This window comes from Podarcis muralis, chromosome 8 (assembly GCF_964188315.1).
Source record: "Podarcis muralis chromosome 8, rPodMur119.hap1.1, whole genome shotgun sequence".
NCBI classification, from domain to species: Eukaryota; Metazoa; Chordata; class Lepidosauria; order Squamata; family Lacertidae; genus Podarcis; species Podarcis muralis.
This window is the reverse complement of record NC_135662.1, coordinates 88328885-88356430: the sequence shown is the minus strand read 5'-3', so window position 1 is coordinate 88356430 and position 27546 is coordinate 88328885. Positions and strand designations below refer to the sequence as shown.

General features: G+C 41.3%; 1 protein-coding gene across 12 annotated transcripts in view; it reads right to left on the bottom strand.

The window, feature by feature from the left end:
* Window positions 1-609: 609 nt before the first annotated feature.
* Window positions 610-27546, bottom strand: part of KIAA0232 (KIAA0232 ortholog) — a 51569-nt gene continuing 24632 nt past the window's right edge. For 10 of the 12 annotated variants that reach the window (XM_028738308.2, XM_077933532.1, XM_028738317.2 and 7 more), the window contains 10 exons: window positions 25877-26014; window positions 20901-20967; window positions 19139-19223; window positions 14457-17727; window positions 12869-12977; window positions 10745-10849; window positions 8852-8914; window positions 8528-8626; window positions 7407-7504; window positions 610-3114 (listed from right to left, as the gene is read on the bottom strand). In XM_028738308.2, the coding sequence (XP_028594141.2) occupies window positions 2938-3114; window positions 7407-7504; window positions 8528-8626; window positions 8852-8914; window positions 10745-10849; window positions 12869-12977; window positions 14457-17727; window positions 19139-19223; window positions 20901-20967; window positions 25877-26014 (4212 nt within the window). In that variant the 3' untranslated portion in view covers window positions 610-2937. The remainder of the gene's footprint in view (window positions 3115-7406; window positions 7505-8527; window positions 8627-8851; window positions 8915-10744; window positions 10850-12868; window positions 12978-14456; window positions 17728-19138; window positions 19224-20900; window positions 20968-25876; window positions 26015-27546) is intronic. The other 2 variants (XM_028738314.2, XM_028738315.2) reach the window with 2 other exon arrangements.

The window sequence follows — 27546 nt, the reverse complement described above, 5'->3', positions numbered from 1 at the left end:
AATTAAGTTCTTAACCTGAGGTACCACTGTATACTTAAAGGTCTTGTTCCTCTGTTGGCCTGGGCATTTTGGGAAGAGAAGCAGGCACCATTTTTGAGTGCTGTATTCAGCTCTGTGTCTAGGTTATCCTAAGACAGGGGCCAGTGACCTTTTTCAGCCGTGAGCCAGTCCACTGTGCCTCAGACCTTGCGGGGGGCCGGACAATATTTTTTTTGGGGGAAATGAACCAATTCCTATGCCCCACAAATAACGCAGAGATGCATTTTAAATAAAAGCACAAATTCTACTCATGTAAAAACACGCTGATTCCTGGACCGTCCGTGGGCCAGATTTAGAAGGCAATTGGGCCGCATCCAGCCCCTGGGCCTTAGGTTGTCTCCCCTGTCCGAAGACTTTGTTTCAACATAGGCTGTTAAGAGTTATCTCTTTGGGTGGGAGGGTCATGCCTGCATCCTTTGTCTCACCTTCAAGAAAATTGTTGCAGTCTGACCACAGGGATATGTCCCACCACAGACAAGCCCAGGAGCTCTCAACCTATGTAACCTTGCTTCTCATAGTGAGTGGGAATTTTGTACATTGATTATAACAACAGACAAACCAACAAAGCAGTCCTTTTATCTTTTTATTTGGTGTTAAGTAACTCCACAAAAAACAAATTCAGTTACTCTGGTGTATGTGAAATCAGAACAATACAACCACTTGAAGCAAAAAAGTAGAAACAAATTCAGCCCAGGAATGAAAAAACTGATCCTTCAGTGCTATGGATATGCAATGCGCCTCAGACCACAGTGCATTTCAGCATCTCCACTTTTAAATTATCCTTGCAAAAAAACAAAACACAAACTCACACGTCAACCTCCTCCCTGGAAAGCTTCAGAATTTTCTCCATTCAATTATGGAACAAATAAATATTATTTGTTATTGCCCACACATGAAACATGTACATTTTCAAAGGTGTTAAAATATTAAATCATAATGTAACCAACAACCCTTTCACTGAGATCTACCTAAATAAGCTGAGTTTTAAAAAGTGTGGGTTCTTCTCGCCCACTGCAATATTTCCATTTGGTCATTTCTTATTGTAATAATGACTTACTAGTTTAGTTAATCATTATGATTTATCAGTCTCACTCTTTTTGCTTTCATGTTGACAGACAATATTCTCAGTGCATGTGCTATACAACTTTTTTTAAGGAAGCTCCAGAAGAAAGTAAATATATAAAAACTTATCCCGAATCTCAAATAAGAAAAAAAACCCAAACACTCTAAAGATTTGTTGTATGAATGCTAAAATAATGTAGCTTAAAAGCAGTTATTAATAACATTTCCCTGGAAAGTACAAACCAAGCCAATGGAGTAAGTTTCAACAGAAAGGATACATGCAATCTTACAAGGTGTTGATACCCTAGATCTTAAGTCATGTACTATCAATTAAGAAAAGGCAACAAAACTCAAATTTAGTTCAGCTCACTAGCACAGAATAAAAATTTCAAAGCCAGTTCAGCTTAATATTTGAAACAACTATAATTGTTAGGAGTTTCTTGCCTATCAAAATTAATGGCTTAGCATTTTCAAGTCAATAGTAAACTTTCTGCACTTTCTGATGTCTTAAACATGCTGCTATTGTATAGATCTTTTTTTTAAAACTATGAAATGGTACAAACCAATATTGCTCCTCCTGGCTCTTATGATTTGCATAATACGTTAGTAGCACAAGGAGTTGATAGTCTTGCACAGTTACAACTTGACAGATGCATTGACTATGTTAAAATAAACTTTAAGAGCAGGTCACATAAAGCAACAATCACTACTGCAATCACACATGTAAGTCGTCATCACGTTCCCCACTCCCACCCACAACACACAACTTACTCCTAACATTCTCTCAGGACACAAAGATCGCTACAAGATTTACTAAATTAGAACCACAATAGTAGCCAACTGCAGGAGCCACAGGATTTGTTTTGAGTGACACACTAATCCTTCGCCTATAAATTACCAAACACTGAATTCCAAGATTATTTTAGTTATTCAAGCAAAATCTTTGCAGCTTGTGACAAAGCTCATCATCCATTAAATTTATCCATTGGGTTTAACAGTGCAACCCAAACTACACTTACACCTAAGTACCATTGAAGTAAGTGTGCTTGGGAATCAAGACATAGGGTCATTTTGTTTTTAATCATCTACTTTACAGTACTGAGCCCTGAAAGAGATGAACAGAGAAGAAATGAGGGGGAAGGAAGAAGGGGGGGGGGAATAGTGTTTCTTTCCCAGGCCTGAAAAAATCCTTGGCTTCTTCAGTTAGCAAGAACAAACAATAGTTTCAACTGTGTTAGTTTATATGCGAGTTAAGAGGAGAGATCCTAGAATAGAAAACACAGTTTCTGAAAGTCTCTAAAGCACAGCCCTAGTTTTCCTACTCCAAAGTTAGAAGATCTTAAAGACTGGACAAGCCACACATGTTGTCCTCTCACATTCAGAAAGGCACTGATAGATTACAGTGTTAAGTATTTATCTCCCAAATCTTAAAAGCCAAAAGATAAAATATCTGAATAGCTGTGGAAACTGCAATGCTAGTTAGATAGTAATACTGATAAGGCTACAGTTAAAAATAAAAATAACTGCAGCTAAGATGCAAAAGAGCAGTGATACTACCATGACAAATCACATGCACATCCATTCTTGATTTGACAACACAATCTAATCTAGGTCCAAATGGCTAAGGAACTAACAGTTTGGAGGGAGAGAAAAAAAGCCTTCAATGGGACAATGTTCCCAACTATTGAAAATAAAATATCAAGAAGAGAAAGATAAATACACTTCTGAATCCATTAACCCAAAGGGAAAATCAATTCATTGCTGAGTCACAGACCTTCAGGAAGAGTTTTCCATCTCATGCTATTCTTAAACCATACTTTTTTTACTCTGCAGTTTTTATAGCTGAGTTCGAGAGAAAAGCTCTTCACAAGGATCTGCCCATCCATTTCCACCTTCTGATGCTGTGCCTTCAGAGCTGGGGCTGTCACTGGAGTATAGCTTTTTCCTAATGCCATTTGATTTTGTTTCAGAACTTCTGGGATCTGCACACCTTGCTTCATGTACAGAAGAAACCTATAGATTTAAGAAATTAAAATGTAGAATACAGCTTTGCAAAAGAGAATATAAAATTTCCCTTAGTAAATAAACATTCAAACATTGTAGAGTGGAACCTTGGTTCTTGAACGCCTTGGTACTCAAACATTTCGGCTCCCGAAAGCCAAAAACCCAGAAGTAAGTGTTCCACTTTTCGAACCTTTTTGTTGTTGTTTTTTTATAATATTTTTTATTGTGTTTCTTTTCATAATTTTGTACATTCCAAACAATACAGAACAAATCAAATACAAGAAACAATTTTCTGATTTTTTTAACAAAAGAAAAAAAGAAAAAAAAAAAACACCATTGTGCTTCCCCACACCTTCCGGATCTGCATTCTTTGTAACAATAATATCAGCAATTTGTTACCTTATTTCAAACCTTGTTACCACTTTCAATTATTATGTATCCGTATTCAATGTATTATGTCTCAAATTTGATACCTTTAAAATAAACATAATATGTTTGATTCACTTTATCTTCTTTTCTCTTTTATCACTTATTTTGCCATTTGCTTAATCATATTTGCTAAAGCATAACATTTCCAGTAACATGCACTATCTTAGGGTTCATACAACTTATAATATTTTTGCAAATAGTCTTTAAATTTTTTCCAGTCCGCCTCAACCAATTCCTCATCCAAATCTCGGATTCTGCCGGTCATTTCAGCTAATTCCATGTAGTCCATCAACTGCGTCTGCCATTCCTCCAACGTGGGTAAATCTTGTGTCTTCCAGTTCTTTGCGATAAGTATTCTTGCTGCTGTACTGGCATACATAAACAACGTTCTGTCTTTCTTTAACACTTTCTGGTCCACCATGCCCAGCAGGAAGGCCTCTGGTTTCTTAGGGAAGGTATACCTAAATACCTTTTTCAGTTCATTATAAATCATTTCCCAGAAAGCCTTCACTTTTGGGCAGGTCCACCAGAGATGAAAGAATGTCCCTTCTGCCTCCTTACATTTCCAACATTTATTGTCAGACAGGTGATATATCTTAGCTAGCTTGACTGGGGTCATGTACCACCGGTATATCATTTTCAAAATATTTTCTTTCAGGGCACTACATGCCGTGAATTTTATTCCGGTGTTCCATAACCTTTCCCAGTCTTCAAACAAAATGTTATGTCCAACATCCTGTGCCCATTTTATCATGGCAGATTTAACTGTCTCATCCTGTGTATTCCATTTAAGCAGCAAGTTATACATTCTAGAAAGTATCTTAGTCTTTGGTTCTAACAGTTCCATCTCTAATTTCGATTTTTCCACTTGGAAACCAACCTTTTTATCCATTTTAAAAACCTCTTGAATTTGAGCATAATGTAACCAGTCTCTCACCTTATTTTTTAGTTTGTCCTGGCTCTGCAGCTTCCAGTTATCTCCAATTTTTTCAATTATTTCCCAATATTTTGGCCAGTAGGCCTCCATATTGGGCCTTTTTCGAGCCTTGGCCTCCATCGGTGATAGCCACCTCGGGGTTTTACTCTCTAATAAGTCTTTATATTTCATCCAGACTGCAAAAATTGCTTTCCTGACAATATGGTTTTTGAACAATTTGTGAACTTTAACCTTGTCATACTATAAATATGCATGCCAACCAAAAGCATTATCAAAACCCTCCAGATCTAGGACATCAGTATTTTCTAGCAAGAACCAATCCTTCAACCAGCAGAAGGCTGCAGCTTCATAATATAACCTCAAGTCCGGCAGGGCAAACCCTCCTCTTTCTTTCGAGTCAGTTAGTATTTTAAACTTTATTCGAGGCTTTTTGCCCTGCCAGACAAACCTAGATATTTCCTTCTGCCATTTTCCGAAACATTCCACTCTGTCCACGATCTGTAGGGTTTGGAACAAAAATAACATTTTCGGCAATACATTCATCTTTATAGCTGCAATTCTACCTAACAAGGAAAGTTTCAGTCTTGACCAAATTTCTAAATCCTTTTTGATTTCCAACCAACATTTTTCATAGTTATCTCTAAATAAATTCAAGTTTTTGGAAGACAAATAAATCCCTAGGTATTTCACTTTTTTAACCACATTTAATTCTTTTCTCTCTGGAACCCCTCTGTTTCTGTGGATGTCAAGTTCTTGGTCAGAACCTTAGTCTTTTGTTTGTTCAACTTAAATCCCGCCACCCGACCAAACTCTGCTATAAGTTCTAGAACTCTTTTTGTACTGGGTTCTGGCTCCTGTAATGTCAAAACTAAGTCATCTGCAAAAGCTTTCAATTTATATTGTTTCACTCCGACCTCTATCCCTTGTACCAACCGGTCCTCCCTAATCATGTTCAATAGCACCTCCAGGACTGATATAAATAAAAGAGGGGATAGAGGGCACCCTTGTCGTGTCCCTTTTTCAATTTTGAATTCCTCTGTCACCACATTGTTCACTATTAATTTAGCTTTCTGTTCTGAGTAAATTGCTTCTATTCCATTTTCGAACCCCCGTCCCACTCCCATCCCTTCTAAGTTTTTCTTCATAAACATCCAAGATATATTGTCAAATGCTTTCTCCGCATCAATAAAGATTAACACCGCCCTTGTGTTCCTGTTGGTTTGCAAGAGTTCTAAGATGTCAATGATGTTTCTGGTGTTTTCATATAAATGTCTACCAGGGAGAAAGCCTGCTTGGTCCTTGTGAATTACTTCATTTAAGACCTTTTTAAGTCTACTTGCCAAAATGTCTGCAAATATTTTGTAATCCACATTCAGGAGTGAGATGGGACGGTAGTTCTTTAGCTGGGTCTTTTCAGATTCTGTCTTAGGTATCAATGTGATGAAAGCTTCTTTCCACGTTTCTGGTGCCCTCTTCCCATCCATGATCTGGTTGCATACCTCCATCAAAGGTTGTATCAAGTAGTCCTTCAAAGTCTTATAGTATTTGGAGGTAAGCCCATCCGGGCCTGGAGATTTGCCTGGTTGCATGCTCTGAATGGCACCTTCAATTTCCTGTGAAGTTATTTTAGTGTTCAAGATTACTCTTTTGTCTTGAGTAATTTTTGATAATCCATTTGTCTTTAAGAATTGGTCTATCTCAAATTGATTCTGTGGCCCCTGTGCATACAGTTCTTTAAAATATCTGTGGAAGCACTTCCTAATTTCTTCTGGTTTCTGAACCATTCTTCCTTCAATCTCTAGATTTGTGACTGTGTTTAACTTTTGTCTTTTTTTCAGCTGCCAAGCTAGCAGCTTTCCACATTTATTTGCTGATTCAAATGATCTTTGTTTCATCTGTTTAATTTTCCATTCGATTTCTTGATTTATCAATTTAGAATATTGTGCTTGATGGAATTTGATTTCTCTCAGCACTTCTTTTGACTTTGGGTTGGTTCTCAATTTTTTCTCTCCCTGATGAATCTTCTCCATTATTTTGTCTTTCTTTCCATTCCAGAGCTTTTTCTTGATTGAATTTTGTTGTATGAGAAACCCTCTCATGACCGCTTTGCTAGCGTCCCAAATCGTTCTTTTTTCTACTGTAGTGTTCAAATTTATCTCAAAGTAGTCCTTTAACGTTTTTTGGGCCTTTTTCACGATCTCTTGATCTCTTAAAAGGGTGTCATTCATCCTCCATCTGAAGGAACCGGTTTGAGTAAGTCTGAATTCTAATTTCAAGGCGTTGTGGTCGGAGCATGTTTTTGGGCAGATTTCCACCTTTCTGGTCTTGGGTGCCAGCCCTCTAGACGTCCAAATTTGGTCGATCCTTTTCGAACCTTTTTGGAAGCCAAACATCTGACGCGGTTGTCGGCTATTGTTTCTGGGGTGCCTGCGCCAATCAGAAGCTGCGCCTTGGTTTTCAAATGTTTCGAAAGTCGAACGGACTTCTGGAACGGATTACGTTTGAGAACCAAGGTACCACTGTATGGTAATCCTATATACAGAAAAGCTAAATCTCAGTGTTACTGCACTATGATCACACATTTTGACTGAGATCCAAAGAGAGTTACATGCACACAATAGGGACTTTCATGCTCCCCACTTCTCACTGCACCCTCTGGGGCCCATCACATCTATAAGAGGATTCAACATGATGTGAAAAGCTGTGTCTGAAAAGGAAAGTCAGCAACTGCTCCTCTGCAACCTCCAGTGCCTGCTCTCTTCAGGCACTCTACTCATATGAACACTTCTGCAAGCCTTATTTCTCCCTGCCCCTCTCCACAAACTGAGAGGCAAACTCTGAAACGGGGAATCTCCTCTACTCACTGGGGTTCCACATGTGACTTAGAACTGATTTCCAGTTGCGCTGGCTATTGCAAAATATTTGCCAAGCTTACCATATTAAAATCTAGAAGATGTTCTTCACACTGCGATATTTCTTCCACATCTGCAAATTCTCCAATACTGTCCTCTCTCTTGACATTTGTACAGCATTCTTCCAAAGTTGTATTTCAGATAAGGGGGAGAGAGAAAAACAGAATTCCATTAAAAAAGGTTTTATGTTTTTGTTAAAGTTACCTTTCAGTGGCATAGTGTCTTTATTATGTTTTAAACAAAAGTATCCAGTTTGGTTAATTAAGATGTCAAAAGACAAGCAGAACTGCAACAGAGGCTAGTGAAGGAAACAGAGGTATCTCTCATCAGTTCAATTGGTCAAGTGACTAAACAGAACCATGGTTTTAAAATGTTTTATTTCTTACATCTTATTTTAATACAGTGGACCCTATAGTTTCATACCGCTCTGGATACATAACTTTTGGGTTACAAACGTGGTGAACCTGGAAGTGTATACTTCCAGGTTTCGCCATGCACAGAAGTGCTCTGCACGCTTGACATGTGCACAGAAGCGCTCAATTGCACCATGCGCATGCGCAGAAGCAGCACCTCTGCCTACAGACTTTTCGGGTTGCGGATGGACCCCCAGAACTAATTTAATTTGTATCCAGAGGGTCCACTGTATCTTACAGTGTAGTATCAGTTCTTCTGGCTTCTTGTGCAGGCCAGTTTTATGATCCTGCTCATGATGTCCACCAATTAATGACACACAGAAGGCACAAACATAGGCAAGATACAGACATTCAACCCAGGTGGGCTGTTGTGGATAATCCCTTCCATTGTATGTCCTCTAAAGACATCTGAGGTGATCAAGAAGGGGAAAGGCTTCCCTAACTGCTTAGCCACCATAAGAAAAGCAATTCAGTCACAGATTTTGTGGAACAATACCAGTTGTGGAGTGAGGCCTGACAGTACCACACAGTGGGGGTTGCCATATTTTTGTTTCCACAGGAGTCCTCTGCCTTCGAAAACATTGTTAACAGCCAGAGGGGTTCACTGGTGCAGACTTCCCCGAGTGCGGTTGCACCTGTTTGCCACACTGCCTGTCATTCAGCTTTCAAAGGCACAAAACCCTGTAGGAATAAAATGGTAGCAACTCTAGAGAAAAAAGCTGCTTTCTCACTGGCGGTTGCTGAAGCTGTAGACATCCCTTGTGGTCTGCATGTCATGTTCTGCGAAGAGCATTCTTGCTTCTGTGTATGCAGGATGGTTGCTGGATTGCCTGAGGAGACAAGAGAAACATAGGCAAGGTGTTACAAGACATTAGCTGTGACCCAGGTAATGAGTAAATGAAAAACGGTGCCAACACTTAAGAGTCTTTTTATTCTAGATGCCACTGCCTATGTCCTTTTTCTTCAAACAAGAATGCTCTCACCTCTTAGCTCTGCTGGCATCAGTATTTGGAAAGACCCATTGGAGTTAACATTGTTCTGGGCAAAGTACTTACTCATCAAATGTAGAGTGTCTCTCTCCTGCGACGGTTCTGCTTCAATGTAACCTGGTTCTGATCCTGCAAAGAAGAGCACATTACAAGTTTTGCTAGCATTAAGAAAAGGTGGAGTGGATTTTTGGCTTTTATTGAAGTTGGTTGCACTTCCCTTTGTGGGGCAGGTGGGTGTGGACCAGGTGTGCAGCCTGGGAGTCATTCTGAACTCACAGCTGTCCATGGAAGAACAGGTTAATTCTGTGTCCAGTGCAGTTGTCTACCAGCTCCATCCGACATGCTGGCTGAGACACTACTCACCCGCGGACTGTCTCGCCAGAGTGATGCATTCTCTGGTTATCTCCCACTTGGACTACTGCAATGAGTTCTATGTGGGGCTATCTTTGAAGGTGACTCAGAAACTACAACTAATCCAGAATGTGGCAGCTAGACTGGTGATTGAGAGTAGCCACTGGGACCATATAACACCAGTCCTAAAGGTCCTACACTGGCTTCTAGTACGTTTCCAAGCACTATTCATAGTGTTGTTGCGGACCTTTAAAGCCCTAAACGGCCTCGGTCCAGTATACCTGAAGGAGCATCTCTGCCCCCATCATTCAGCCAGGACACTGAGGTCTTCCTCCGAAGGTCTTCTGGCGGTTCCCTCATTGCGAGAAGCAAAGCTACAGGGAACCAGGCAGAGGGCCTTCTCGGTGTATGACAGTGCCTCCAGCTCCCAGCCCCTGAAGACGGTCCAGAAGGATGTTATGGTCGATGGTATCAAACGCCGCTGAGAGATCCAACAGAACTAGGAAACAGCTCTCACCTTTGTCCCTAGCCCGCCGGAGATCATCAACCAGTGCGACCAAGGCAGTTTCAGTCCCATGATGAGGCCTGAATCCCGACTGGAAGGGATCCAAATGGTCCGCTTCTTCCAGGCGTGCCTGGAGTTGTTCGGCAACCGCTCGCTCAATCACCTTGCCCAAGAATGGAAGATTTGAGACTGGGCGATAGTTGGCCATCGTGGCCGCATCTAAAGATGGTTTTTTAAGAAGCGGTTTAATAACCGCCTCTTTCAGCGGGTCTGGGAAGGCTCCCTCACGGAGGGAAGCATTCACCACCCCACGAAGCCCATCGCCCAGTCCTTCCCGGCTAGCTTTTATAAGCCAGGATGGGCAAGGATCAAGGAGACAGGTGGTTGGTTTCACTCGTGACTCTCAAGGTCTAAAATGTCTGTTCTTTCCAGTGTTATCCAATCTTTCATCCAGATTAGACATTCCGTCTAGGGCAGTGGTTTTCAACCACTGTGCTAGAGCACCCTGGGGTACCTTGAATGATGGTCAGGGGTGCCATGGGCAACACTGGCCTCTGCCCCTCTCTCCTCTGGTGCCCTCTCATATCTCTGCCTCCCAAAGGCTTCTACAGCTGTTTGTTGCAGCAGCTCTGGCTACAAACTCCCCAGGTGAACGGTGCCTCTGGGGCTTGCCAGGGGGTGCTTCCCAGGCCTCTGTGGGACAGTGTGAGGAGGCCCCTCTCCTTTGGGCAGGGGGATCAACTGCGGCTGCCCAGAGGACTCCCAAGGAGAGGGGAGAAGAGGAGGCTGAGGGAACACTCCACAAGGGAGGGTGTTCGAATACGGGTGAGGGGCTACCAGCTCTGCAGGCAAGGGGTGACATAACTGGGCTTCTGAGTCTCACAGGGGTGCCGCAGAAATAATGTTGTTGGTCAAGGGAACCATGGACCTAAAAAGGTTGAAAAACTCTGTTCTAGGGTAGGAGAGGAAAACCTTCTGGCCATGGGTGCACGTACTCTGCACATTTTGGGATGCTTATAAGGAACAGATGGAGGATGCTCAGAAGTCGTAGTTTAAGGAATGGACCACCACATCCCTGGTTACCCACCACCCACCCAGATTACCTATGTAGGGTGGCTTCTCCTTCAGCTTCCAGTTGCTGCAGTGGATTTGGGATTCCTGGTGCATGTGTGTGTCTGGAGTTCGGAAGCAGAGTACCTGTAAAGGGTCTGAGAGCACAAGAGTTATCCATCTACCCTTCCTATCTTCCTTGGTGGTTTGTTGTTTGTGATGTGTTGCAATTGGCTGCCAAACTGGAATCTTATTCTGAGATTTGGGAAAGACAGAGGCAGCAGCCATCTGAAGTGCTCCACTAAGAAAGTGTTTGAATTCTTGTTAACACCTTTTTCATAGGTGTAACACCAGGGGCAAGATCAAGTCCTATGTGAGCAAAGGATTCCAACTCGGCTCCATTCCTCTTCAATCATTCCCCCCATCCCTCGGCCTGCTTGTTCGACAGATGTCTTAACAATGGTTTTATGGTCCCCAGTTGTAGCCCCTCTGCACCCCAATTAGGGTGAAAACTTGGCTTCAAGAGAAGCCTAATTGGTGTGCGTGCGTGGGGCAGGTCTTCCTCAAGCAGCTGGGGAGGGAAAATTAATCACTCTTCAGGAGGATCACTCCTACCTCCCAAATCAGGTTTGGAAAGAGCTAAAATGCTTTTTCTAATCTTAATTGTGAGGGCACTTGTGTGGTTGTGATGTGTGAGTGGTTGTGGTGTACACTAGGCCTGGGCGTTGTATCAATACATGCGCTAGGACCGGTATGAGGGACAGAGAGTAATGGCTGCTTCACCTGCAATAAACACTGGGTAAAACCGCAATCGAGCTCTGGCCCTCATATCCCAGAAGGACTGCATAGGAAGGAGGCTTCTTTATATTGCTCCGCTGAAGGGTGTGCGGCTGCCATGCCTCAGTGGAGGAGTTTAATGAAGCCCCCGCTGAGGGACACTCAAGCTGGAGGCAGGGGGCTTGATCAGCTGAGAAGCGGGCTTTCTTGAACCACCCACTTCTCAGCTGAACAAGCCCCCCGCCCTTCAGCTTGCGTGAGCCGGAGCTTGTGTGAGCCGGAGTGGGAGCTTCTTTAAACTGCTCCACTGATGGGCATAATTTTCTCTTTTGGCCTGTAAAACTTACAATGGCACAGAGAGAACAAAAAAGACCCAAGTGAGGAATCAAACAGAGGCTAGATATTTCTATCATTTTCTTGGATTAGCAGGAAGCTAGTTTAAATGGTAACATTCCTTTGTAAGATTGTTCATTTTTAATTAAAAGCTAAAAGTTGCATTTCAGCTGACTGAAGCACAAGTGTTAGTTAAAGCTCAGTATGTCTTGCATGTAGAACCTATGTAGAAGGAAGTAAAGCACGGTTACATTCCATAGCACTTACTCCCAGGTAGGTATTCTGCATAAGATGGTAGTCATGACACAAAATAATTTGGTCTCTAAGGTGCCATACAACTCCGTGAAATACTGGGGCATTCGTACATATTAAAAATTAAAAAGCCAAAATCCAAAATTCCCCATATTTTGATGCTTATACTAGAAATAACATTCACTTTACTATTTTTAAAACATTTTTTAACACATTCGAGTATACGGTCTTTGACATATGAAGGAGAACAAACTGTAAAAAGCAGTGCAGCTATTCAGAAGTCAAGAGGTTTTTTTTTAAAGCATGTGTTCATCAACCTACAAAAAACCTTAGCTATACAACTTCAGTTTTTAATCAGACAATACAGTGCTAATAAAAAACAGTGTTGTTAAAATGTTTATAATATTGTTGTGTTCTCCTGGGGAGACTGGACTTCACAGCCAGCTATAATTTGTAGACCCTGTCTGAAACATCCCAGTTTCCCCTTAGCATGCAGACATCCCTCATGTTTTTCATTAGTCTCATTGTAGCTTCATTTCTGTCAGCACTCGCCACTTCAGTTGTGAGATAGTAGCTAAGATTAAATATAAATGACCATTCTTAATATGTCAGAAACTACTTTGTAAGCTCACAACACTATTGCAGTGATAAGAATGCATGGGAAGTAGGTGAGTGGCAATTTCCCTCCAAATGTATGTTTGGCATATGGTACTTAATGGTTACAAGTTGGTACACGCTCAACTGCATTCACCTTCTATTTCTGCTCAGATATAAAGTGTTCAATTCATTTTAAGTAAGTTAAAAGATGCTGCTACCTTCAAACTGTGATGCAGGAAAGAGTGGTGTATAAAGAGCTTTCTCCCACCAGCACTGCTTCGCTTGATTGTAGCTTATTTTCTGAATATCATTATTCAATACAGGAAACTGTTTTGAGAATAACTGTATTTTAGTTTAAGAGATAAAACACTGCACTAAACTGCACTTCTGCTTACTGATTAATCTGTAGCAAAAATACGTTTAAATGTTGTTTAAAAGTTACAGTTGCAAAGTTTGTGTTTTTTGATAAGAGTGACTATATAGCACCAGTTACACTCATGCAGCATTGACTGAGAGGTCAGTCCCTGTGAAGCTTATTCCCAGATTCAAAGCAGTCTGTTTCCCAAGAAACAGAAGAGAATAGCAGAAGGTATTTGTGCTCAGCCTTGAGATCAACACCTATGTTTGAATTGGATCCCAGTTCACATTTAATCCCTGTTTGGGGATGACAGGTAGAAAGTAATTGTGTGCTGCATTCATTCAGCTGCTCTGTATTTCTCTGGCTTGGGGCCCTCAAAAACCCTCATATTGATAAGAGCAGCCATTTTTTAAAACCTCAAACAGCTAATAATTCATGCTTTAAATTTTAATTTTAAAATATACCGTATATACTCGAGTATAAACCGACCCAAATATAAGCCAAGACTCCTAATTTTACCACAAAAAACTGGGGAAACCTATTGGCTCAAGTATAAGCTCCACACCACAAACCTCCTCGTGGGCTGGAGTGTGTGTGTGTGTGCACGCGCATGTGCACATAGCAGAGGGGGGGCTTCTCTCTCCCCCCAGCCCCTCCCGTCCCCCTGCCTACCTAGGGTGCTGCCGAGAGGCAGAGGCTGGTGGCGGCAGCGGTGGAGGAAGAACTAGCAGCCCAAAAGGGCTGCTTTCAGGCTGCTCATTCCGCCACCGCCAACAGCAGCAAAGGCAGAGGAGGAGGAGGAAGGAGCAGCCCGAAAGGACCCTCACTCGAGTATAAGTCGAGGGGGGCTTTTTCAGCATAAAAAATGTGCTGAAAAAGTCGGCTTATACTCGAGTATATACGGTACTTTAAAGTCACAAATTCAAGCCAGCCTTTCAGTTGCTAGATTATATAGCATGCCTGGAGGATAAATTCTGAAATCTTTTACCCTTCATAAAAAAATTAATCATAACAGTTGCATCAGGACTATACATTTTAGACAGGTTGTCAAATTCTTCCAACAAGCAGGATAATACAAGAATAGAACAATCATTTTAGAACACCTTGGAATATTCACACAGGTTCTTAATATAGTGCAACAGCTATACCCTGCCCAACAGGGTTAGACAGCAGGTTGCAAGAAAATGGTATTGTATTTGCTCACTGAGAGAGGTTTGTTCTCTTAGCAGTCTGGATGCCAACCCTGTCTCTCATGTTCCTCTACTGCTTTCTTGAGTATCTTTGAGTTTACATGTGTGAACAATGTTGAGCACAACCTATTTAACACATTAATGTAATTCATAGCCAACATGCCTTTTGTGATGGCATTAAGGTTCCATTTTTCTGAAATATGTTAGATCTTTGAATTATACAAAAAAATGTACAGAATACATCTCTCAAGAACATACCTCTTTCAGCTGTGCTGAAGTAACAAGATTATCTTCATATGAATTATCTCCACAACTGCAAGACTTGTCTTCCTCTTCTTGTGGTTCTACAACATTGCAACTAGTGCTAGGGTTTTCCACAGCCACCACGTCTTGCAGGTCTTTTATACCACATTCTAAGCAAGAACTCTCGTTTTCCAACAGCAATATTCCAGATGATTCTTCCTGGGAATCCAGAGATGTCTGTGCACTCTTTTCCATTCCACACTTCTTTAATCTAGGAAGGAACTTTCCAGACTCAAGTTCCAATTTGCCATAATAATGCCCTTCTTTTTCTGCATCTTCTTCCAGTGGTTTAAGATCTGCTTGTGGATCATCAAACACTTCAGTCTGTGAAGGGGCAGGGATACTCCCCTCATCTTTCTCTGATTCAAAGTCAGATTCACTTCCACCACATGGAGAAAGTTCAGATGCAGAAATGGGGCGAAAGTGAGTTCTAGGAGAAATTCGTATAGCTCTGTATTGTGTTCTCCCAGCACCACATATTCTAGGACGAAAAACCTCCCTATCAGAATCAGAGCAAAGAATAGATTTGGGTTTAAAGCAAGGGCTGAAGGATGCAATTCCTTCTGGTTCAAATGTACATTCTACATGAAGAACTTGTGAAAATGGATTATTCAAATCAAAGGAAGAGAATGAATATTCAAGACCAGACTCTTCACCTTGAAAATTACCACAAGCTTCTAACAAGTCTTCATGGAAGATAAATGAAAAACCCCTATTTAATCCACGATCACCACACTTCAACTGCTCACTCTGTTCAAATGATACCAAAGGTCGCCATAGCTGTCTGTGACCAGGGGCAAAGCTGTTTCCTGGAGTCATGAAAACATCTGTACCAGCTATTGTAACTACATCAGAAGTTGCACACTGTAGTAAGTTTCCTTTTGGATGGTTAGGCGGCACCACTGCCCACTCTCCATCACTGTTAAAGGTTTTGAGCTCCCCATACACACCACCAAGAATAAATGAACTTTCTTTATCTTGGTTAATATCCCATGGTTTGGAGGGTGTAGTATAATCCCCACAATCCACTTCTGATAAATTGTTTGAAGCAAAAGCTCTTTTCTCCAAATTCTCTTTCTGTCCTTCCCACAGATGATATTCTGATCTTTGCACTGCTTTGTTAGGGTCCTGAAGAATTTCTACCTTTGTGTCATTTAAGCAACAGCAATAATGATTTACATCAGTTGAAAACAGCTCCTCTTCTACACCATCTATTTCTATAATCGCTGCAGAATTTCTGTCTGTCATATTTGTCCAGATGTCTTTAATAACCCCTGAGCCATAGTCATCTTCATGTGGACTGCTGTCACTACACACTTGTGTAGATTCATATTCTTTATCTTCGGCTTTTTGTTCTAATTGTATACCACATATAGATTCTAGTTTTGATTTTTTTGTAAAAACTAAGGTAGGCATTTCTCCTAAAGGTCTAGTCTGTTCCGGGCAGGTTTCCTCCTGCAAAAAATCTACAATTTCTTCATCTATGTAACTTGAAGATACTCTGGGAACTACATAATTTATCTCATCCGAGTTAAATTGAGGGGATTCTTCAAATGGAATATTTAAAGTCTCATTGTCTGAACGTGTTTCTTCAGAGTATGACCATGGACTACAAGTTCTTGTTGATAAATTAGAACAGTGTTCGTTTTCATCAAAGGCACTATTTTTGGTCCATATTAACAATCTAGACTGTGTTTTCCCAAACATACCAACATTGCTACTAGAATCTGTATTTTCATTTCCCAAACTGAATTTTTCTAAAGGAAATGGTAAGACAGAATTACTGCATTGCACTTCAAACACTGAAAAAGAATTTAAACCAGACCCTTCATTAGTATCTGAAAACAGCTCTTGATTGCCTGCAAGCATGTGAGAATTAAGCATTGTGCTGTCTAAAGTAGGAGAAAGTCTAATAGGAGAATCTCCTCCAAAGCTTTCCCCATCTGCATCACCAGAGCTAGAAGACGAACAGCACTCCCAAAATTGAGCTAAATTACTAAGATCTTGTAAGAACCACCCTTCAGCACCAGAGGTGGCTGAATCTGCCCATATTGCACTTTCCCCTTGCAACTCCATTCCATCAAACACTATGCAACATTCTGCCTCAAAATTAGTCCCCTCTTTACTTTTCTGCCGAATCATATTCAAAATCCGACTCTCTCCTTCCATCTTGCCTGAGGCACCAGAATCCAACATGGATTGGTCAATATCCACTTCATAGAAGTGCGTTAGTTCTGACAGATGAACGCCATCTGAGTGTGTATCGTCCTCTGGTTGAGAACACTTTGAGGTCCTACTGAGGCCAATGTCCTCATTTAGAACTGCAGGCATTTCCACAAAATGGCCATCAATGAAAGTACCTGCTGCGAGGTATGTTTTATTAATATTATTGTTGCTAATGCAGAGACCTTGCACCGATTCAGCTAATTCTTCCACAGCCTCCGAAGTTGCATCACATCCATCTTGCCTATTGCGGTACGTCGTCTCCAGCTTGCTTTTTCTACTCAGGGGAACAAAGTATTCAGTAATTGGCTCAGTATACCATAAGGGCTCTTCCTTATATTCCTTCTCATTTCTGCTATCAAAATATAGCTCTTTTCTCTCGTAGTTCCCAGTTTCTTTCCTTCTAATTTCTTTTAATGGCCGTTTACCTCTTTTACAGAGTTGTTTGATAGATCCATTACTGCTGCTGCCACCATGAATTTTTCTTTCAGACTTCTCACCAAATTTTGCCAAATGCCTGCTTTGTCCATTGCGTCCTTTTTTACTCCGAACCTCCCTTGTTTTATGCCTGACTTTAACACATTTTGTGGTTGCCTTTAGTTCACCTTGATTACCACTAGAATTTGAACCTTCTTCACTGGAGCCAGAAGACCAGGATCGCGGGCGTATCTTTCCCTCAGATTTATGTCGGACTTGCTTTTTATATAAAACAGATTTATCTTCAACACTGCTACTTCCAAACTTATTCTCTTTTTCATCTTTATCCTTTTTCTGTGTGGTTCTCTCATGGACAGTGGCATGCACTTTGTTACCATTTCTCTCTTTGGAAATTTCACTTTCACTAATACAATCCTTTGGAGATGATGTATCTGTGCTGGTTGCTGGGGCAGTAGAAGAAGATGAGGAGCTGGAGTAAGAACAAATTTTGGATTTATTCCACACTGTCATAATTTCTTGCAGGCAAACAGGTTTCTTGGAAAGAGGTGGGAATGCTTCATAATACCTGAATGGAGAAACGAAAAAATAAATAAAACAGGAAGAAATTTTATATGCAGGACTTACTGTAGATATGGATTTGACACTCAATCCTTCTCTCATAGCTTGCTAGATGAAAGGGGGATGACGACAGACAAGGGTTCCCTTTATATGAAGGGGCAATTGGAATGTCTCAGACACTCCCATACCTGTATTGCTTGGGGTTTGTGGGCATCACGGGAATGATTACTCATTGTGCCCAGACATCCTGGCTCACTGTACATGCACATGAGTGTCCAAAGTCTCTCTGCAGGAATAGGTGGGCCCTTTCTGCCACCTCTGAAAAGCAGTGCAAAGAGGGAGGCAGAAGGAAAGGTTCCACCCAGTGCTTTTTTCTAGGGGGATGCAGGGGTACGCATACCACTAAACATTTTGTGAATCTTAAGCTTGGCCTCATTGAGGGGCAGTATTTCAATATGAGTAGGAATATGAGAGTACCCCTAAACACTTTTTTTGGGCGGGGGGGGGGAGCACTGGTTCCATCCATGTCAGGAGGGGCACAGAAACACAGATCTCTAGAGTCCCTGGTGCCCAATGTTGTCATCAAGCATGAAGAGGCAAAGAAGCCTCCTCTTCTTGTAAATTCATCTTGTAAATTCATGTTATTTTCCTCAACAGGTTGTTCACTATACCGCAGATCATGAAAAATAAAAAAGTGTCACTGAAGACACCATTTCTGACACAACAAAACTAACTTCTCCAGCAAGGTGAAAGGTAAAGGACCCCTGCATGGTTAAGTCCAGTCAAATTTGACTATGGGGTGTGGCACTCATCTCCGCTTTCAGGCCAAGGGAGCCAGCGTTTGTCCAGACAGCTTTTCCGGGTCACGTGGCCAGCATGACTAAACTGCATGGAACACTGTGACAAGTGCAGAGTGCACAGAAATGCAGTTAACCTTCCCGTTGTAGCAGTACCTATTTATCTACTTGTGCTGAACTGCTAGATTGCCAGGAGCTGGGACAAAGCTCATCCCGTCATGTGGATTCAAACTGCTGACCTTATGATTGGCAACCCCAAGAAGTTCGGTGGTTTAGACCACAGCCACCTGTGATTCATCAAATCAATAGCTTTTCCCTGTTTATTTTTCTCATTCTTAGCACCTTGTTTGGTAGGACTGATAAACTGGGGAAGCCTTGCTGAGGATGAAAACCAATATTATCCTTTGTCAAAGGAAAATATAACTTTCTCATGTATATATTTTTTAAAAATCTTATTTTATGATTACAATGCAGAAGTAAACATTTTAATAGAAAACAAAAGACTGAAACCCTTATATTAACACCTGTATATGTTTAACTGTCTATTTAAAATAGCATTTGGCTTTTACATCAACATACACAGGAAAACACAATACTTCATTTTAAAAGAGGGATACCTACATTTCCACCTGATCCTTTGCTGCAGGAGAGAAATCAACTTCAGGAGGCAAAGAGCCCTCAAGTTTTTTGTGAATCTTCTCCTCTGCTAAGAAATAAAATAAAAACAGTCTTCTGAAAATTTGATATCATACTTTCCCTACCATGCTATATCTTATAATAAGAAACATGCATCATATTAAGTAATTGTATTTACAGTAGTATTATTGCATAGTTTAATGGTTTAAGCACTTTATTTTAAACCTTTCATCAAGTGAATTTTGTCCTCTAAAATTCATCAAATATTATTTGAACACAATCAGGGTAGCCTTATATACATTTGGGATTTAACTAATTTTAATAATTTTCTAAAACATACTCATAAGTTATTGAAGCCATTAAAATATATAAAATTTGTTAATACAGCCTTTATATCATGCAGGGGTGTAATTCAAATCATCTGCTCAAATAACCCACATTTCAAAAAAATAATAACCCACATTTCTTTTACAATATAGTATTCTGTTTGGAGACAAGTGGGGAGCAGTTATGAAAGTAATGGATTAATTAATTTCAAGGAGGCCAGGAAAATACATTTACCTAAGCTTTCCAAAAGCACCAGCTACAGATGCAGATAAAAATGTGTTGATGTTCAGCTGTTTGGTAGATGAGAGTAAAACGTTCGGGGTTTGAGACCGGAACTAAGATGAGAACTCAGTGAGTTAAGAGTATGAGATCACCCAGATATTTCTGGTGAACGACATTAATGAGACACAATGTGTTATTTTTTGAAGCCAAGGGATGGATCCAAGTGGGGTAATGGCTTGCTTTTGTCTGCTCCCTCGTATCAATCCCACAATTGTAAATCTGTATGTATTACTGCAGGTAAAAGTCTAGCTTAAAATGCAATCTAAAACAAGGTCAAGTGTAGGCTTTAACCTCTGAACCTAACTCAAGTGACTTAATAGATCCTTTGCTATGAAAAGAGAGAATGATGATGACCATCAACTTAAATCTCATTGATTTCAAAGGGACTAAAGTGACAATTTATTCTGGCTTGCCTTCCCAAGCTAAATATTTAAGTGTGTTACTGTTATAAGTATTGTATTTTCTTAGTTTCAATATAAACTTTTTCAAGTGCATCTTCAGACTTTTATCAACCCATTAACAACTCTAGAAAGCTGGTCATTGACTGGGGTAGCCAAGATAGACAGGGATGTTCCAAATTGTAATCCTGCAACACCAAGCTGGTCTCCCACGGATTACATTCTCTTGTTATGGCTTCACAATGTTCCTTATATATAGTGGGACGGATCTTAATATATTAAGAAATGTCGCACATCATGACCCAATATTACAACTACAGTCCTTGAAGAACTTCGGTGCAGTTATCATAAAGAGCCAATAAAGTGGATTGTACTATTTCAGGCTGCATTGGAGGCTCACATGACTGAATGCTCCATCACAATAAAAGTATTCCTGTGCTCAGCAAACCAGATAAAAGGCTTGACTTCAATGTCTAAGACTGGGGTAAAGGGTGAAGCACTCTTAAACATGCGAGTTCTCACTAGCAGCCTGAAATGGCAGACACCTTACAATTTGAGAGACCTGGGTTTTGTTCTAGCCTAACTGAAACCATCGAACTGTGTAAGGTACTGACCTAATGCATCTAAGAATGGTCTAGCCCCACTGCCTTGTGATATTTTATATGAAAGTGTGGTTTATAAATACTTAAATAAAAATAACAAATAACTCTGAAGATATGTAGTCCAAATGTTTTTCTCACCTTGTTCACTCTGGAGATCTTTCAACCTGCAGCAGAGCTCCTCCACTAAAGTCTCAATCCCAGAGCTCTGTGTAATAATAAAAAAGCTTACAATGACCACTTGGCATTTACTTAATACATTTCAAGTACTGAAAGTGCTTCATATATATTGTCTCCGTAAGAGTCTCAGCGCGTATCCCCCACTCCAAGGTAATGCTGGCAAAGAGAATAGTGGCTTGTATCTAAGCCAACTAGTTAATTTTTGGTTGCAGTGTGAGTAAGCAAATTTCCCCATCTTTGCTCAAATTTGGAGCCACTGGAGCTGCTTTTAAGGAACTAACTGGAATCTTCAGCCAGGAATCTCAGTGGAATGTGTAAAGATAGGTGTCAAACTAAAATGAAATGGAGCGGAGGGCCATGTTACCTATCCAAAAGATCCCCAAAGAACTCTAATTTTAAAACCAAAAAAGGTCACTTCAATAGCTACACCAGATCTTATCCCAAGTAATATAACAACAACAACAACAACAACAACAACAACAACAACAACTTATTTGTACCCTGTGCATCTGGCTGGGTCTCCCCAGCCACTCTGGGCGGCTTCCAACGAAGATTAAAAATACATTAAACTGTCACACATTAAAACTTCCCTAAACAGGGCTGCCTTCAGGTGTCTTCCAAATGTCAGGTAGTTGTTTATCTCTTTGACATCTGATGGGAGGGCGTTCCACAGGGCGGGCGCCACCACCAAGAAGGCCCTCTGCCTGGTGCCCTGTAGCTTTGCTACTCGCAATGAGGGAACCGCCAGAAGGCCCTCGGAGCTGGACCTCAGCGTCCGGGCAGAATGATGGTGGTGGAGACGCTCCTTCAGGTATACTGGGCCGAGGCTGTTTAGGGCTTTACAGGTCAGCACCAACACTTTGAATTGTGCTTGGAAACATACTGGGAGCCAATGTCAAAAGGCAATCCCAACAAATCTCTAATTTTTGAAATATTAGTGTTATTCAGAACTATAGATACGGAAGTACAGTGAGGGATAGTGGCCAACCAGCTGCATTTCACTTGATCCTTACACCTTGTCACCTACTGCTTATTTTCATTAATTGTTAGTCTACCAGCTGAAATGTATTTTCAATCATTTATTCAACCCAATGCTCCAGCACATGTCTAGCCTTTGGCACAACACTCAATGTCCCATGCTCTACTACTATGGTGAGAAACCACGGGCCCATGCGCCTAAACAGGAACACATACCCCAGATGGCCTGCAAGACGGCCACTGGCCAAACAACATCCAGCTGTCACTCACCTGACATCAGGTGAAGGGCAAGTAAAGCCACAGCTGCATAAGAACAACCAGGAGCCTTAGAGCAGTGTTTCCCAACCTTGTGCCTCCAGCTGTTTTTGGACTACAATTCCCATCATCCCTTGCCACTGGTCTTGCTAGTCAGGGATGATGGGAGTTGTAGTTCAAAAACAGCTGGAGGCACAAGGTTGGGAAACACTGCCTTAGAGAATGCTCCTGATGGTTTCTTTGCACCATGACTTCAAATGATTCAATTTGGCTCTGAATGTAAACTGCACAACTTTTGAGCAGATCATGGAGCTACCCAAGAGCTCTGATCATCACCTCTGTCTTACTGAAACTCAGATTGTAACTATGCCCATCATATACAACCTATTTACCCTCCCCTCCCCTTGGCCTGCTGCAGTCAAATGGCAGCTTGATTTCAAGTTTCCAGCACCCTCGGGAATGATTTTGCTTTGAATGACTGCAAAATCACTCTTCTTCACCTTTCTCAGCACACCTCCTGAAAGGTAATGCTGCAGGAGTTGCATGGCCTGAAAGGTAAGCTAGCAAGGCTTGACTGGTAGGAACCTGTAGCTCCTGATTACTCAGAGCTCTCAGAAGAAGCTTGTGAGGAAAAAATGGCTCCAGGGCCTAAAAGCAAAAGGCAGGAAACCTCGTAGCAGCTTAGATAATAAAAAAAGACAGAGGGGGTGTATTCATAAAATAAGACAGACTTTAGCAACAGACTGAGCAGCTGCTTTGAAAGCAAGATTGATATGTTATCTAATCAAATAGCTAATGTAGCATAAACAGCAAACGAGACCCTCAATACCAGCTTAAGCACCCAAACAAAACTGAAAGCACTTAAGGTAAAATGGCAAATGAATATTTAGATTTAAAATTTGCTTCTCAGCTGGATAGAGAAAAATTTGAAAAAATTTAAACTACATGGGATTCTGGAAAAAGAGGAGGGGGAGATATGACTGATTGGATTTTAAGTTGGTTAGACAGTTTGAATATATAACCCCCCATCACTCTCCATGACATTGAAAGGGGACACAGAGTGGGTGCACTAAGAGCAAGTAACTCAGAGGCACCAAGAGATATTGTTGTCTGCTTTGAACGCTACCAAACTAAAACTCTTATTTTAAATGCCCTACGCAACTATCCAGAACTTAAATACAACTCATTCAGTGTAGGGGCATTTCCAGATTTATGCCAGAAACTGGCTCAACAGAGATAATTCAGATGTCACACCACTGAGTTGAAGGCTGCAGGGATTTCCTACTGATGGGGGGTTCCCATTGAAGTTGTTGGTGCAAGTCAATGGCAAACACATTGCTGCCTCTGATAAACTGCCTCTACAAAATATTATCCATGAACGTAAAATTGCAATCCCCAAAGTGGCTGCAAGGAGTGGAACTAACCTCCCCTCCTCTTCCTCATAGTTCACGCACAGAGAGAAAAAGAAAATGCAAAGCTCTGCAGCAGACTCTTCGTTCACACCATGGCTCTTAGGCCTTTGTAAAGCACAAACGATTAAACCAAGCACTTAGCCATCAGGCTTATTATGACTAACTCCCAGAGGAGGAGAGGGTGTGGAGCAAAAGATCTTTCTCTGCCTCAGCCCCCCTTCTGTTCCTTGGTGTGCTAGCATAATGCTCTCCACAGCTTCCCCTATTCCAGCCACAGATAGCTGGATGCACCTTGAACAGTTTGCTATGTTAAAAGTTGAAGTTTTCTGTTCTTATTTTTCTCTCCCGTTGAGAGTTTATTGTACAGTGCAATCAACCCTCAAGCATACTGCTGTGTTCTTTCTTCCGCCTTCGACATATTGGATAAGCACCATTTGTTCTCAACCATGGTTATAGCACCAGCCACTGTAAAGGTAATTTCATTAAATGCTAAAGGTTTAGGCTCTGCTGTGAGGTGCTCCAGAGTAGAAACGCTCCTGAAAAAGGAACATCCAGATATAATTTTGATACAAGAGACACACCAAAAGAAAAACAGCAAAACAACTACAGGGGTGTGGCCATAATGACTGCAAAAATAAATAAATGCCCATTCACTATTCAGGACTCCATAGCGGACCCAAAAGACAGATACCTCACTAGGGTCTGAGAAAGTTTAGTTCCCTAAAGCCTGATGAAGCCTTCACTAAACTTTTGCATGCCAATAATTTCTGCAACCTCTGGCACTGCCGCCCCACTGACAGGGAATTTACATTTCACTCGTACATGTATGGCCCATTTGGACTGTATCTTCATATCCAAAGATATTTGGTAGATCTCTGGTATAAAGTGACAAAAACAGATATAGGAATCATCCCAGTCTCAGATGATGCCCCAAATTCTATCTCTATAGCAGTGGACTCTCTAAGCCCAAGTTCATTTCGCTGACATTTGATTCTCTCCTACTAACCAACAAATTGGCTAAAGAAAGTCTTCATCAAGCGCTAAAGTTTTATTTCCTATAAAATGCCATCCCGGACACTAAAATATCGAGCCTATGGGATGCCATGAAACCCATCATCAGAGGGCAAAGCCAAAGCTAATCTAGAAGAAAAATAAATAAAGGGAACTTGCTTCTTCCAGACCACACAAGGAAATACGGCACTTGGAAATCTTGGAGTAGCAGAGTTGTCAGACTTTATCATCCCAGGACCCAAGGAGGTCTCGGGGTCCCATGTCTTAGGCTATGCTATGAGGTTTTTCAATTAAAGCATATTGTGCACATTATTAATGGTTCATTCTCAGGGGCTACAATTAGTATGGGAGAGTGATCTGGGTCTCTGGATAGAGCAACAAGTATGGGAAACAATGTAGTCCAAAACCCCACTTAAAACAATTTCTGTAAGAATACAGAAAGCCACACTGAAAACAGTGTTAAGATGGCATTGGACTCCACTCCACCTGCCTAGAATTGGCAAAGGGTACTCTGATTTATGATGGCGGGGTTGTGGTCGCATTGGAACACTGCTCCATATGTGGTGGGATCGCTTCATAGTTCAGAGATTCTGGACCCAAATTTTTGAAACTATCTCCACCATCACTCCTATCCTTGGAGCCTGGTACCAATTCACCCATCATGCACAAATCTCTTGTGTCTGTGGCCTCCCACTGGAAATCTGACTCACCTCCTTTCCGAGAGGAGTGGCCAGCAAAAGTATGGGACATTGGGACATTGGAGAACACCTGACACATAAATGGAGAGTCATTAATTGTTCACCAAAAATAGACCACTTTTTCTCCTATGTTAACTTGTCCACACAGCCCACTAAACCCCCTGCTCCACAGATAAATAGGTGGAGAGGCTTTGACTCACCTTTTTCTTTTGACTCACCTTTTTCTTTTTATATGTGATAAATATATACAGCATTGCACTCTCAGTTGTTTCCCAGTTTTCCCCTCACCTCTGTATTTTCATTTCATTTTTCTATTTGTATTTTTACATTCATTATTCTTACTGCGTTTTATATGTGCATTTTGCATGAAAATGGCAATAACAATAACAATAATAATAATAATGAAGTTTCTTGTTTTTTTAAAAAAGATTAAACTTAAGATTTCATATTCAACTAGGATATTTTGAAGGGAAGCTTTCTATAACTGAAATTTACCAACATCACAAAACTAAAATTTATCCACCCCAATACCACATTAAGAACGAGAAGTTACATAGAATTAAACAAGGATGCTAATTCTTACTTCATCAGAAGCAGAGCGAAGACACTGAACAGCAGCCTGTTTTTTCATTTCTTCTAGTGTTAGATCAGAGCATTTTTTCTTACTCTTTCCCCATTTCTTGTAAGCTCCTTTTTCCCAACCCAGGAAGATGTCATTCTCCTAAAAATAAATTAAAGCGAAGAATAAAAGTTAACAGCAGTATTTGGCTCCATGTTGTTTGCAAGACGCTTAAGACTTTTGTACAAGGATGGCACAAATACCGTGGTGAGGAGCAGAAGCACAATAACTATGTACACGAGATCCATGATCCCATTACTTGCCCTCCTGACTCTTAGCTTTAATTACAGTAGATCCAACCAACTAAATTTTCCAAATACAGCTTTACAATAAAGATTTAAAAACACAAGAGAATAAAATGTATGCATCAAATAACATAAGCAACACTTACAACAGCGCATGATAGAGCAGCACAAAAACTTAGGCAACACTTATTCCGCTAAATTGCCTCGGAGTGTAAGCACCTAGGTGTCCTAAAAGCATGCACGACGAAAGCCTCACTGAGGAAAGTATTCCAGAACTGGATTGCCACCACAGAGAAATCCATTGCCTGGTCACTACTTGACATAGTTGTGAAAACAGAGGTACCCAAAAGAAGGTTCCCTAAAGATGAACTACACAGGTTGACTCAAAAGGAGACAGGTGGTCTATCAGATACCCTGGCTGTAAGCAGTGAAGGGCATTAAAAAGAAACAGATTAGGAGCTAGTGCAGAGATCAGTACCATCAGTGCCCCCAAGGCCTGGTCCCAGTTGGCACACTCAGTTGGATTTTGCACTAAATGTAATTTTTCAATTGCCTTCAAAAGGCAACCAAGCATATACAGTGGTACCTCGGGTTAAGTACTTAATTTGTTCCGGAGGTCCGTACTTAACCTGAAACTGTTCTTAACCTGAAGCACCACTTTAGCGAATGGGGCCTCCCGCTGCTGCCGCACCACCGGAGCACGATTTCTGTTCTCATCCTGAAGCAAAGTACTTAACCTGAAGCACTATTTATGGATTAGCTGAGTCTGTAACCTGAAGCGTATGTAACCCAAGGTACCACTGTAATGCATTAAGGTAAAGGTAAAGGGACCCCTGACAATTAAGTCCAGTCGCGAACGACTCTGGGGTTGCAGCGCTCATCTCGCTTTAAAGGCTGAGGGAGCCAGCGTTTGTCTGCTTAAGCAGACAGTTTTTACAGGTCATGTGGCCAGCATGCCAGAGCAGCACAAGGAAACACCGTTTACCTTCCCGCTGGAGCGGTACCTATTTATCTACTTGCACTGTGTGCTTTTGAACTGCTAGGTTGGCAGGAGCTGGGGACCGGACAACGGGAGCTCACCCCGTCGCGGGGATTCGAACTGCCGACCTTTCAATTGGCAAGCCCAAGCAGCACAGTGGTTTAACCCACAGCGCTACCCGCGTCCCCATATAACGCATTACAGTAGTCTAATCTCTAGGTCAGCAAAGCAGAGATAACTAAAAGTAGGCTCTGTCCCAGGAGCTGGCACACCATCCAAACTGATAAATGGCACCTCATGCCACAGAGGCTACTTGTGCCTCCAGCAACAAAGCTAGATCTAGAGCACCAACTGATAAACCTGCTTCTTTATGGGAAGTACAACTCAAAGTGTTGCCTACCAGTACTGAC